Source organism: Amaranthus tricolor, chromosome 1, assembly GCF_026212465.1.
Source record: "Amaranthus tricolor cultivar Red isolate AtriRed21 chromosome 1, ASM2621246v1, whole genome shotgun sequence".
Classification (NCBI taxonomy): Eukaryota; Viridiplantae; Streptophyta; class Magnoliopsida; order Caryophyllales; family Amaranthaceae; genus Amaranthus; species Amaranthus tricolor.
Window position 1 is genome coordinate 7949845 of NC_080047.1, and position 14900 is coordinate 7964744.

Here is a 14900-nt window from a genome sequence, read left to right on the forward strand (position 1 = left end):
ACTCATCACTTATCAACGATCACTTACAATATTTAAGTGACCATTATTACCTTAAAGTAATCAGTTATAACCTTAAAGTTGTCACTTATAACTTTACCCTTATTACTTACAATTTTAAAGTGAGCAATCATTACTTAAAGTAATCACTAATTAGAATTTAGGATGATTGTATAGGTCCGTCTCATAATAAGATGGTCTCATGTAAGTTTTGTCTCCTCCCTTCCAACTCGTACCACAAACAGGCCCACGTACTTGCACGCCCGGAGACTCGACATTTAGCACGCACCCGATTAGTAACACAAATTCTTTTATGAGGCAGTTTCACTAAGATAAGCCTCATATATGGGTTTAAAGTTAAGATAAGCCTCAAATTATGAAAATATAGACTTTGTATTTTTAAAGTTGTTTCATAAAAGGCGGTTTCTAACGGATAATTTGAAAAAAAAAAGTCTTATTTAAAAAAATTTCCAATTTAAAAATTTTAAATTTCAAAATAAGCGTTTTTATGCCAAAGGAGGTCAGGTATTTGTCCGCTGTTACCAATAACGTTTGAAAGGACAAAAAACAACAAATGTTTATTCGCTGTTGACAAGAACGAACAAGCCAGCCATGACCTTAAGCTCGGACATAAAAATACATATTTGGAGATTTAAGATTTTTCAAAGCATATTTCGGCAATTTGTTGAAAAAAAAATCATTTTATTCAATATTTCTCTCTCATGACAGTTGTTGGATTAATAATGGGCTGATTGAATTGGGCCTTTTATTAGCATATTCGCACTAGCACACCATATGTTGATCATACACAAAGTCATGACACAATTACTAACCTCTTGTGCCAAAAGTTTCAAAAAATATTGTATGTGAGATCGTTTTATTGTGAGATGATTTTAATTGTGTCAGTCTTAGCTATTTTTAAATAATAAAGTTAAAAATGGAAATGTGAAACTATTTTCTATACGTGGGAGTTTAATTTTCATTGTTGCTATATATTTTTTTTTTGACGTTGAATCAAAATCTTCTTAATTAGATATCACCAAGGTAATCAAGATCAAGATTCTATGTAGAATTAAATTCAACTGATAGGATTGGATCGTAGGATTAAAAGCTCTTACGAATTTGCAGTAATTGTATTATGTTTATGTTTATTGTTTGATCATTTTCAATATAAACAAGTATTAAGAACCCATATATTTTCTTAAGATTTTGCTTTAATTTTATAACATATGCATTTCTTACTTTTTAATGGTGTTTTTTTTTCTCAATTCTTAATGAAATGACAAAATATATAAAAGATATACACTACACATAATATATTTAGAGCACATACACACAAAGATATAATAATAAACCATAGTAAGCAAAAAAAAAACAAAAAACTATAAAAAAATTAAATTAGTAGTTTTGAACAATCCTACCAGCTATTATAGTCGATTCTAACGATCCTACCAACAATACCACTAGATTTCGATTCAACCAACAATCCTAGTCGTTGGGTCCGATATGGGTCGTACAATCGTACGATTTTATGATTCGTATCACAATTTTGACAACAATAATTATCACACACCCTATTAAATGTTGAAATATAGTGACTCGAACAAGTCATTATTTGGGATGAAGATTTGGGAAATGGATAACGCAGGTCGCCAAGTAGAAGGTTGTGTGCGGGCCGCGGAGCACTGCGATTTTTGCGGGAAGTTAGTTTTGGCACGTTTTTGGCCGGTTACTCTTTGTTTTTGACGGTTTCTTTTGTATTATCTTAACCCTAATTTCTTTTTATTATGAGGTATACTATATAAAGCCCCAATGTAATTAGAATTAGAGCATAAGATGCAATGCAAAACACAAAGTAAGGAAAACTAATAGAGAAAAAGTTTGGACAGCCATTGTTGTGGTTTCTCGTGTTCATCTTGTAATCTCCCGGTTTAGTGAAAAGTTTATTCTCGGTGCCAGTGGATGTAGCTATCACATTGATAGTGAACCACGTTAATTTCTCGGTGTGATTTTCTTTATTGTTTGTTTGAATATTTATTGTTTTCATTATTATTTTCAATCTTTGCTTCCGTTGTCGCACAACATTAAACTTATATTTTTGATCCATCAATATATTTTTTACTCATTTTTGCCTAAAGCATCACTTTTCCTTAACTCAAATTACTTATAAATTATATTTGTAACAAAAAATATAGGAAAAAGAATATCGTTCAAAATAAAATAAAAAAAAATAAAAAAAAACAAACATGTTAAAGTAACAAAAATATTTAATCCTAAAAAATATCTCACCAAGTGGCCAAATGGTCAAATACTCCAATCCACTAAACGCCACGATCACGAGCCAAAGATAAGATCACAAGATATTTTTTTGTGAAAGCTCTCAGAAATCAAAATATCTCTTTAACCATAGTTATCCATTAGAGTTCACATAAACCATAGTTAACTCCGTAAACTGCGTTGATTCACAACCATCAAACCCTAATTCCTCCTATATAAACATCCCTACGTCCTCTTCATTTCTTCGTGCTCTCTACTTTTCTCTCTTATTTTAACTCTAGATCTTTATTATACATTTCTTCTCTTAAAAAATGGCTGAAGTTGAGTACAGATGCTTTGTCGGTGGTCTCGCATGGGCCACCGATGACCGTGCCTTGGAAGAAGCTTTCTCACCGTATGGAGATGTCGTTGATTCGAAGGTTTCTTGTTACTAAATCTCAGAAAAAAAGAAAAAAAAAATATATGATTGTGTTGCTTTGATCTGAAATTCTGTTACTCTGTTACTATTGTTACTTGATCTTGATCTGTTCTTTTTTATGATGATATCCGGAAACGGTATGTCCGTCAAAAGACCAATGATCATTTTTTCCATTTTTGTCTATTTTTTAAATGTATTATCGTAGATCTGGGATTAAACCTATTGTTTTCATGATTTTCAGGTTATCAATGACAGAGAGACTGGCAGATCTAGAGGATTTGGATTTGTCACATTCCAAAGCAAGGAGCAACTCGATGCAGCCATTGAAGGAATGAATGGTCAAACACTTGACGGACGTCAAATCACCGTTAACGAAGCCCAATCTCGCAGTGGAGGAGGAGGCGGTGGAGGTTACGGAGGACGCCGTGAAGGTGGTGGTGGTTATGGAGGTGGTGGTGGAGGTTACGGAGGACGTCGTGAAGGTGGTGGAGGAGGATACGGTGGTGGTAACCGTGGTTACGGAGGTGGAGGCGGTGGTTATGGTGGGAATCGCCGTGAAGGTGGTGGAGGTGGTTATGGTGGTGGTGGTGGTGGTTACTCTCGTGGTAACTCTGACGGAAACTGGAGGAATTAGATTTTAGGATCTTGGATTGTTTCCATCACCCACATAAGCTTTCTTTGCCATTGAATGGGAAAAAATTATCTTATTGTTACTGGTTCTGTTTGATGTTACTGTTGCTGTTACTTTTGGTTACTTGATTTTGATCGCTGGTTGATAATGGGTGTTCTTAGGGATGTTTGGTTACTGTGATTCTGGATGTTACTGTTAGTTTGTAATTAGAAACTATAGTTTCAGCCTTTTGCAAGTAATGGAAAGAAGTTGAATGCCGAATGTCTTCAATCTTTATCCTTTTTGCTTTATTTCTTTCAATTTTTGGTCCTTTATCATCATTCATTTAAAAATTAACAATTTAAACATTGTTTTCTGTGCACAACGATTTGGGATTCGATGCCAATATAGGTTCAGTACTGACCGCGACCTACTTTACGAATATACTATTAGCCAAGAGGTATTTTATTTACGGCTTATCTAATCTACGCCTCCTAGGGGAGTATTAATTATTTTTATTTATCAAGGATTTTATTTATTTATTTATTTATATTTATTTTAATATATATAATAAAATAAGCTCATAGTAATGCTATTAACCTACGTATCTACTATAGTGTAAAATTTTTACACAATTTAATGCTCACAAAAGAATTTCACACTATTTGTGCGTCTACTATCAGTTTTACTCCAAAATTTTACCATAATCTTTATACATTATGGACTATGGAGAATTTATATATGCATTTCAAATTTTTAGACTTTTCGCCCTGACATTTATTCAATAGTTTTAAACAACAGTAGTAAAAGAATTGTATCAAAACTGACGCAAATATATTTTTTACACTAATAATAAAATAGGGGTCAAATTATAAAACAATGAAAAGATCCATATTCATTTTATTATCTTATCTTAGCTCGAGTGGACAATTTGGGTGGAGCTGGTGGGAGTTCCCTTTCCTTTAAATTATTGCGGGTATACGGCATCTCCGCATCTGCCTGTCGTCTGACGTTTACGGTGGGTTAAATTGATTTTCCGCCTTAATTACTGGGGTGCAATGTAGTGCTTCCTCTTTTATATTAAACTAACTATTCATTTTATTTACAAAATTTTTATAATATTAAATTTTCATAATTTTAAATTATGTATAACTCTATATATAAAAAATTTCACACATGTTAAATTGTGCAAAATTTATTTGATACAAGTAATATTAAATGGAGAAAGTACGTGAAACAACGGTAACGTACTAATTCGTTATTTTGAGTTTATTTAAAATAGTAATTTTTTATTTTATTTATTTGCATGTTTGGGAATGTATATTAGTTTAATTCCTAAATATCTTCTATGCTGCTTAATAAAATTAAAATATTAATATTAATTTTAATAAAATTTATAAGATGTACTTGACTAATATTGATAAAAATTATATAAAATTCAGTTTAACCGTAATTACCGATGTATAATCTTCAAGAAATAAGAGACACCTATCAACCTAATCTCGATAAGAGGGATTTTTTAGAAACGTTTTCTCGTTTTTGTAAATTATGTCTATTTATAAGTATATGATGAATTTATAAACTTATTTTCTTTTTTAATGGTAGAGATATTATTTCATTGAATAATAAATTTGATTGATGTAAAATGAAAATAATAAATGTTAAAAAAATATTAAAAGAAAGAAAGTGGAAAAAAATATAGAAAGTACACCTAATAAAAAAAAAAAATTTATAAAGTTAGTGTGAAATATGTGGAGACAATAAAGAATATAACTAAAAAATGTTAAAATAAAATTAGTGGAAGATATATGAAGATTATAAGCATTTTTAAATTATTAAAATGACGATCAACAAGGTTATTTTTTTCAAAATTTATACCGTATATAGAAAACTTCTTTAAGAAACTGAAGAAGTATATAATATGTTTTTATTAATTCCTAGCTAAAAATAAAGTTGTAATAAATTTTAGGGGCAAAAAAAGTTTGTAGTTAGATCTGTCAAAACAGTTCGTTAGTCGAATTCGCATTAAGTCTTTTTCGGGTAATATTAAGTTTAGGTTGGATTGTTTTCTGGTTTTGGTTGTGTCGGTTTCGGGTCCATTCAATGGGTGAAGGATTATTAAAAATGTTTTTGTAACAATATATTTTCCAAAAAGAAAAAGTATATAATTTTTTAAATTTTAAAAAAACTTCATATAAAAAATCTCTATACAATTAATTCATATTTCATAGCAATTTAATTCTATAGTTGAAGTCCAGCTTTACTTCTTTAAAGTTATTTACTAGAAATTTTCGAAATAATTTGGTTGAGCAAATGCATAAGCTATCCACTCTAATATACAAATATAATTGTTTTTGGTGAATGGAATTCCAATGTTTATTAGACTCTATTTAGTCCATCTTAAATACGTATTGAGTATTGAGTAAAAATAAGCTTAATCAGTCAATAAATATTAATCAGTAAAAATCAAGTAAATCATACAAGACTATAATAACGAGTAAATATAGAATCAATGAGTGAAATCTTGAATGGCATATGAATTTCAAATAACAATTGTGATAGGTTATTTCTTATAGAATATTGAAAATTATATTTCACAATTTAAGATTTTTTTAAGATTTAATTTTTTTTTTTGTAAAAATAAATTTAAAAACCATTGTTAATCCCATTTTTTTAAAGATCTTTTACCTTTTTTTCTTCTAAAAAAAACCTCTAGCGGTTTATTGCTTCCTACTTAAAATGAAGTATGTTAACACTTATGTTATATCATACGCTAAATCATAATTCTATATGATAAGACTACGGCACAGAATATTCATGGACAAATTGGTAAGATTTCGTTAAAAGCTAGCATCATTTTATCTTCAGTCTCTTGTTTCAATGAATATTTGATCCATCTTGGTAGCGAGTTTTGCAGTTTCTCTCCGCATTTCAGTTATTACAACCTGATCATCATCTAAATAAGGTTTGAAATTTGTGGAAACCCTAGCTGCAAATTATCGTCTAAAATTTTCATTATTTCGTTTGATTTTGGATGATATCAAAATATGAACATAATGTATTTAGGAAAATATAATAGGATACATTTGAAACGCAGGTAATACATACTTCTATTACATTGTCACACTGTCGCTATAGATTTTGCCACAATTTTCGATTCAGATTTTTGTTATTTTGCTATATTGTATTTTTTTTTCTACTTATTTTTTCTTTTAATTTGTTTTGTTGTATCAAAATTAAAGAAATTGAAGTCGTATTAAGGAAAAATCATTCTAAAATGGATTGTTGTTTGGAACTTCACAGCATAGAAAAACAAAATGAACACAAGGCTTGAGTATGACAATCTTTTATACATTAGGTACAAACATGATTGCATATTAGATGTTTGATGCATTGCTTCACAGAGCTTAAATAAAAAAACAGTAGCATTGATTAATTTACTAGGAGGTACTGGAGCAAGTGATTAAATAATTTTTTTATTCATTAAGATAAATTTTCATGAGAGCTGTAGATCTTTCAACCTGCACAAGACAAAATCACAAAAAAGGATAATGTGAGAAAGATAAATGTTACTATTAAGTTGAACTAGTTGGTATCTGAATAGGTGCCTGCAAACTACAATATGCCATCAACGTTAAGTAACTCCCTCTTAAGCAGAGCGGAAGATTGGATGTACGCAACCATACCTTTGTAATAATAAATCTGTTGTTTCAATTGACCCTTGATTGCAAGTAGTTTATAAGAAATATGAATCATAATAAAATGATGGAACATTGAACTGTAACACATAACTCAAAACCAAAATAATTATAATTATGTAATTCCATCAGAATTTATAGTTCTTTGGTTTCAGATTATAATGAACTAAAGTAAAATGACTCATTAAATCATGCGTATATATTTATGTGAAGTTGCACCTGATGTTTGCTACCAAGAAAAACAACCATTTTGTTAGTGTTGTCACTAACAAGAGTAAGTTGCATACGTTTAACCCCACAAACTCCACCCTAGGTGAATGCCGGTTAATGACATTGGGATAATGAAGTGTTGTATGCAACTCCATCGAAAATAGACAAAACTTTTATGTTAGGTTATTATTTTTTACATTGTGAATTACGCGTATTCAAAAATGGTTGCACATTTGATTTTGTAAGATGCCTTCTTTCATTAGGGGTGGCATATGTCTGGTTCCCTTCTCTTCATATTTTAAATCAACACTTGTAATTTTTGTTTAGTAATTAAAATTAAATTTATCACGCTACTATTCTTCGTCGGTTTATGAAATGCATGAACTTGGCGTTATGTTGCTATTAAACTACTGTCCTTGAAGGAATTCACAGGGTGACAGAAGTGGGCAAGTTGATTAGTAAGTCAGGATTTCAGGCTTGTAAAAGGTAATTAAGCATTGGGTTTAGGTTAAGTTTGGCAACCTAATTCCAATACTTTCAAATCCCATGTAAGATTTATGAAAATGAGACAAGGCTAACTTTTTAGTAGACTTTTTGGGTTTGCTATTTTGATTTGTTGTAGCTAACTATGGAAACAAAGACTTGTTCCTAAGCTTTATTAAATATGAAGCAAGAACCTGGAAGCAAAAGGGGTAATTTTGTTGCTCTAAAATAACAATTGCTTGCGCTTCTAGTACATGTGAAGTTAAGATGTCGTTTGTATTCAAGAGTCGATCAGAAACAAACTCTTTGTCATTATAAGGGAAAAGTTGCGCACATCGGATTTGGCGATCTCCTAAATCTTGTTTTGGCGAGAGCCACTTGACATTGTGGTCATGACACGTAAATGTAGTATTACAATAAGAAAAATAAATTCAGGTTTTTATTATACCTTTTGCTCCAAAATTCGACTTTGCTTTCCTCAGTTACCGGTATTTCTGTAGTTAGGAAAGGGCACTTGACCTGCCTCGATGCTTTTGATGTCTTCCAAGAGGTCTTCATAATGCTTCTTAACCTCTTGAGCAGTTTTCCCTCCAACTGCTCTGGCTACATTGTGCCAGCGATCAGGTGTGTCTTTGTCATAGATAGCTAGGGCCCTTTCAAAGGCCTTGTTTTGCTTAGGTGTCCAAGTGGATCCTGATCCCTGAGACGACATTACCATTTGTTAGATTAAGAAGCTGCAAACACAAGGTTATTGTGAGATTGATAAAATGAGCCTAATGAGAATACTATGAGTGAACACAAATTTTTGGAGATATTTTGAATAATGAAAAACTATAACTACGTGAGAATGAAAAACTATAACTACGTGAGAATCAGTAGATAAACAGATGTTATGATGTGAGTAAGCGTTGGCAGTGCCTGCTCTTTATAGTGGTGTGGAGGTGACTGTGGGGTAATGCCAGTTGGGTCAAGTGTTTTGCCCAAAAAATGTGGAATTTGAGTGAATTGTTTTCCTACAGGAATATGCTGGAGGAAGAGTGAAAATTGATTATCCAGGTACTAGAATCAGTATCTCTTATCACTAAACTTGTTTTCTTTTGCATTAATTTTGCTTACGCATTATCACCCTAGTCCTAACATTTACATTTTCCCATAAAAATACATATTCAGGTTTAGAAAATTTTCTTCCATATACATCATGTGTAGACATGTTCAACAAGGCAGGTCAGGGCAGGTCGGGTTAGGCAAGAGTCTTAATGATTCGGGCCATGGAAGATTCTCTGCCTTTCAGGATTTTTATGAAGAGTACTTACCTGTTTCATTATCCAGGCCTAGGAATATTCTTAATCATCCACTGACAATATGGAGAACTTTACGAGTGAGCCACAGGTCAGTTAATAATTTACTATTTTTGGTGTCAGACAAATCTTCTGGTAGAACATCTTTTGTGTGCTTCTTAAGGCAGATGATCTTTTATTGTACCTTGTCCAGAACAACATTCCATGCTCTTTAGCTGGCCTTCTTAGACAGTAAAATGATTGCCTTAGGAATCTCATAGTCATAGATTATAAGTTCAGCAAGAGACTGAGTGTATACGTGTAAGTAATTTTTTGGTAAGTTGGTCTACTTACATGAAATTAGAAAAGAATGTAAATTCAAATTGGTACGTGGTTTGTTAAGCTATCTGAAGCTTAGACAATCAACATGTTTTGTTGTCTGTAATTCTGATCAAACACCGAATCATATCTCAACTGTTACTGTGTTCTGTGATACGGGATACAATCACTTCATTGGTACAGACATCTAAGGAATCTCTTACAGGACCATATAATTGATATTTATGTGAGTATGCAAAGCTTCCTTAACGCCTTTAGTCCACTTGCATTCTCTTAACAAATTTGGTTTTCTCTAATAAAAAAGTCCCCTATAAAGGTAGATGATGATAGAGTTAATTTTTACGTTCGACTTAAGATATTTACAAAGTCGTGTCTATATAATGGTTGCACCAGACACATTCAGGACTCAGGAGTTTCAACTTAACACTAGCTATTCTTTATTTTTAATGTCATATCTTCTTATGTTTACTGATCTTTTATTTATGATTTGTGGAGATCAGTACCCTAATGACCTGAGTACTTCCAAAGGACATGCAATTATTTATTTTATTTTTTTCCCAATGTAATACTAGAAGGTTCATTGTTTTTGACTTTAGGACTTGAGTTAACTAAATTAAAATTGTTCACTCTTGTATGTTCTTTCTTACTGAGAAGTGAGAAGTTGCAAACAAGTACTGGTTTGCCCCTGAATTTGCTACAATTTCATTTTGTTTGTCTCACCTATTTTGTTACATTTTATTTTATGAAACTAGTTTCTACCACATTCTTGATTTCTCATTCATACATTTACTTTCTATTTTTATACCATTCACACAACTTAAGTTTCTTTATCTTATTTTATCTACAACTAAATTACTCCTTATATAGTTATCTAATCCTAAAAGTAGAAAATTCAGGGGGACAAAGGAGTATATCAGACTAAGAATCCGCTGGAAACCGTTTCAGCCTATCTGTTATTGCAGGGTTAAGGCTGTGTATGTTCAAGATTCCCTTTTTTGATTAAAGCTGAGCTTTGGGAGAAGAATTAGGGTGATAAAATGTTCTTGTTCCCTCAGGAGCTTATATCACCAAAATATTGACTAATGGTTAACTGATTCTAATTACTAACTAGTAACTAGTCTCCAATTCGAATAACATGTATCAATCAAAAGAGAAAAGACGAATTGAGACCTTAACAATGAGTTAGTTCTAGACAAGCGTTAACATATTCTTAGAGTTGATGTTGTGATCATCGAATATGTCTGCCTGAAATTAGGAGGAACGTTAATATCAGATATGAGAGGTGGTAAAGGAAAGATACCAGAAGAAGGAAGATTGATAATGAGAGAGTTTGGATTCATCTTGCAAGTTGCTTGAATGAGCATAAACCTGTAGGTTCTATTGGAATAAAATGCCAACTAGATTTCACCAAAAAAACTTGATCATTACATTTAGAATCAGGATATGTACACAGGAAATTGCAAGTTGGAGAGCTTTGAATATAAGATGATTCATGATATTAAAAATGTTCTCCTTGTTATATTTAATAGTATGTTTAAACAAACTATTGCAACATTATTGTTAAAACTTTGTACACAAATAAACAGCAAAGAAGAATAGCTATAATAAGTATTACTTCTCCTGCCGAATAACATGTAAATTTGCATTTGCTTAAATCTTACAAGTCTTGTATTCTGTTCCTTGAAATTTGAATATTCAGCAATCATGAGTATATCATTGGAAATGGAACCTCTGCCAGACTGCCACTGCATTTGACATACATTTTTAAGAGTCTAGGACTCATCATTTGTTAGAAAGTTTTTTCCTGCCACTTTCTAGGTATCTCTTATTTCAGCTCCAACTTGCATCTTTTCATGTTGAGAAGGAATCCGTATCATTGGTTCCTGTCAGGTGTTATCTATCTATCCGCTAGCCCTTTTTATAACTGAGCTGCTGCTTACTGTTCAGTGTTATATAAGTCAGACAAACTGCCAGATTATTTTCTTTCATAGATAGTACACTAGTATATTTCATTAATTTTATATTATAATGGACATATTAAATAGCTCAAATGTTTCCAATCAAGTGTCATTCTGAAACAATCTCTTTATAATAACAATGCAGAATTGCATACTTCTAATCACTTGAAATTCGCAGAGCTACTTGGCATTAGGATAACGACATGTATATATAGTACTTATTAGTACTGCATGTGGCTGAGAATCGAGAGACTTATTAGGAAATGCATGAGTTTATTTTCGTGTATATATTAGTATTGAGTATTTAGTTTCGAATTATAATGAACAATAATAAAGCAACTTCTTAGATCATTTGTATTCTAAATTGCAAATGATGGTTACAAGGGTCAATCAGAAACAACATCTTATTCGTCCTACCAAACTCTATCTAGGCGAAGACAACTTGGCATTGTGGGTAATACCGTGATAGCATATTTTATACTTCTATATCAGCTTATGCATGTGGCTGAGAGTCGTGAGACGTAGTAGGAGAATGCATGATTTATACATGATGCAAAATTTTTGAAATAGAGCATATACTAATTTCTATCAGATTATCATTGCCTTTTTATGTTTAAGACAAGGTATAGACAAGGGACCAAGGAACCTAAGCTTTACAGAAATCTTCCACCCATTGTGGTCCTTGCATGGCACAAGGACTAAATGCTGATACCATTGAAACAGAACCTTTGAAAGGAAAATTGAAAATATTGATGCTATATCTTGGTTAGTGGAATGAGCTGATAAAGGGGAGGGTGAATAATTCAACAGTATAATTTTCTTGTTTAACACTCTATTATATGTTTAGTTATGGGATCACCTTATTAGTTACTCCAAATATGTGCTGATATGAGTGTATTAAACTGACAGTAATGCTGAGTTGACATTTAAAGCGTGCATAATAAATGCTTTTTCGAATTTGATTCTCTGAATGTGATGAGATTTGGAAGTTAGTAGGTTTAATGTGATTCTGTTTTTCCACTTTTGAGAGGTATATAATTTCATTGGTTTACTTCTTAATTCGTATGTCCCTTATTTCGATTTAGCCAAATTTTTATTGTTGTTTGATTTCAAATTAAATGGGCTTTAATAAAATGATGCATTAAATTATATACATTTCTTATTTATGTAAAGCTGCAGATGATATTTGCTACAAAAGATCATTGGAAATAACCTCTTTGCTATCACTAATAAGTAAGTGAGTCCTTTAATGACATTGGGATAATATAATGTTATTATAGTAGTTCTTAATTGAAACTATACTTCTATTACTAATATTTGACAAGAGAACCTAAGTTCAAGCAACTTAACTTCTAAGCTACCTAGAGCCTAGAGGCATACAAATGAAAAGGCTAGAAGAATTAAGCCACTGAATCCTGCCTATTGGAAAGTGGAGGGTGGATAGAAGGCAAACCAATACCATCATCAGAAGGAGGTCGGGATCTAAAAGAGACCCTCAACTCGAGTAATGGCCCGCAGTTAATGTTCTTCCAAGAAAAGACCAGCAAAAGAATACACAAAACAAATACCACAAAACAAAGCAGAATCTAGACAAAACACTAATATATTTGATTAGTTGCTTTAATTTTAATAATGACTGCAGTATTGGTGTTATCCGGTTGCTTTAATTTTATATTTAAGCTTATTCTTTCTCTAGCTAAGATGAGGTCAGGGCATTAAGAACACAATTAGCCCATCAAAATCTTAGTGAGCATACTTGGAGAAGATTTTGTAAGACAACTATGCTTGCAGTGGGGCATAGATTCTTGCACCTCTTATATGTGCAGTCATTCAAAAAAGTCCTAAAAAGGCATACTATCTTGTCCTCAAAATTTTATTGTATTGTTCATTCTTCTTGGGAAGTGGCTTTAGACTTTAGACTTTAGAAAAGAGCTTTCTTCAAAATATTAACACAAATTGTTGTGATTGGACTGGCCTAAAAAGGTTTCTCGATAGGCGTTCAGAATATTGTAAGTAGACATTTAGAATATTGTAAGTTTTTAAGTACTTACTCGGTGGGCATTAAATATATTGCAAGTAGGCATTAAGGATATGATAAGTAGGCTAGTAGGTTAAGTTTCTCGGTAGGCATTTTAAGTACTTTTTCAGTGGGCACTAAGTATCTTATATATAGACATTAAGGATAATGTAATTAGACATTAAGAAAACAGTAAGTAGACATTTTGAATAATGTAATTAGACATTAAGAAAACAATAAGTAGACATTAAGATTTAAGAGGCTGAGACCGGTTGAACTATAAATCCTACAATTGCTCTTCTATAGTGGAGTAAACCTTACAATAAATTTTGAGGCACTGATTATTTGCATATTTACTTTTAAATTTTAAGCCTAAAACTAAGTAACTAATCCATATATAATAATCATAAGCATACGCTTATACCAGGACAAAAATCATTGTCACTACCCCAATGTTAATTGGCTTCTCTCTAATAATAGTTATATTATAATCAATTCATGCATGAAACCATGAAATGAATTCCACAAGGTACACGCCGCACTACCATTGTTGAATGCCAGAATGGGGCTGAAACTCTGAACAATTCTATAATGCTTTATCAACATAATACTCTCCATTTCTTTTTAATTGCAACCATTCTTAAGATATGTATGCCAATGCAAGTTTAATCTGCTTACGTATCTAATTATATAAGTAAAAATTATACAAAGTTAATTTGTGAAAGCTACATTTTAAAATAAATCTAATAAGATTTGAGAACTATTTTTTTTGTCATAAATAGATAATTCACTGTATAGTCAAAGTAATACTTGTGAATAGCTAGTAGTGTAAAATTCAAAATGATGCAAGTAAAAAAAGAAAGTAATATTATAAATAAATAATTTTATTTTCCTATTTAATTTACTATATGATACTAGATAGATTCTCATGCAAAACACGGATATAATAAATATTTACTTATATGAATATATAAATATTAATTTATAAAATTAATTCATTTACAGCATAAAACATAATCATTAAATCTTTGTATATGTTATAATAATATAATTGACAACGCGGAGAAATAATTTATTCAATTATATTAAAACATATATGTGAAAATTAGACAAAAAAATTACCACCAATCAATAAAAATTTATCAAATTGATTAACGTTAAGCTACATTATATTGATGAAATCACCCAAGTAAGTTAAGAAATGTCCGTTAATAATTTTTATAAGATTTATAAAAAATTATTCTTTTTCTATGATCCCATCGTTGAAATATTTTAGATTTTCCATCAATATATTATATATTTTAATTTAATTTGTAGATTTTTATCAGATTTAAAGAATTATAAAATATATAAATTGTATATAAAATATAATATAAATTTTGAGCTTAAAATTTATGTATATGAAAATTGTATATATGAAAATAGAAAATTAAATTATTTTATTTTTGTCTTTTTATAGTTGGATCAATTCTTAATGAAGCAAACTTACTTTTATTTTAGATTTAGGATAAAAAAATTATAGGTTTATATAAGCAAATATATTTATAGTCAATTAAAAAGTATTATATTTTTTAATGAATTAATTATTTCCTTAAAAATCAAGTTAATCATCAAAA

General features: G+C 30.8%; 2 protein-coding genes across 2 annotated transcripts; one reads left to right on the forward strand and one right to left on the reverse strand.

Moving 5' to 3' along the window:
• Positions 1-2511: 2511 nt before the first annotated feature.
• Positions 2512-3584, forward strand: LOC130828864 (glycine-rich RNA-binding protein-like). Its single transcript, XM_057694889.1, has 2 exons — positions 2512-2693; positions 2934-3584. The coding sequence occupies exons 1-2, from the start codon at positions 2586-2588 to the stop codon at positions 3324-3326; spliced, it is 501 nt and encodes a 166-aa protein (XP_057550872.1). The 5' UTR covers positions 2512-2585; the 3' UTR covers positions 3327-3584.
• A 3123-nt stretch (positions 3585-6707) lies between these two features.
• LOC130828872 (transcription factor RADIALIS-like) lies at positions 6708-8405 on the reverse strand. Its single transcript, XM_057694901.1, has 2 exons — positions 8142-8405; positions 6708-6823 (listed from the first exon to the last, which is right to left on the reverse strand). The coding sequence occupies exon 1, from the start codon at positions 8403-8405 to the stop codon at positions 8172-8174; it is 234 nt and encodes a 77-aa protein (XP_057550884.1). The 3' UTR covers positions 6708-6823; positions 8142-8171.
• Between the last annotated feature and the right edge of the window lie 6495 nt (positions 8406-14900).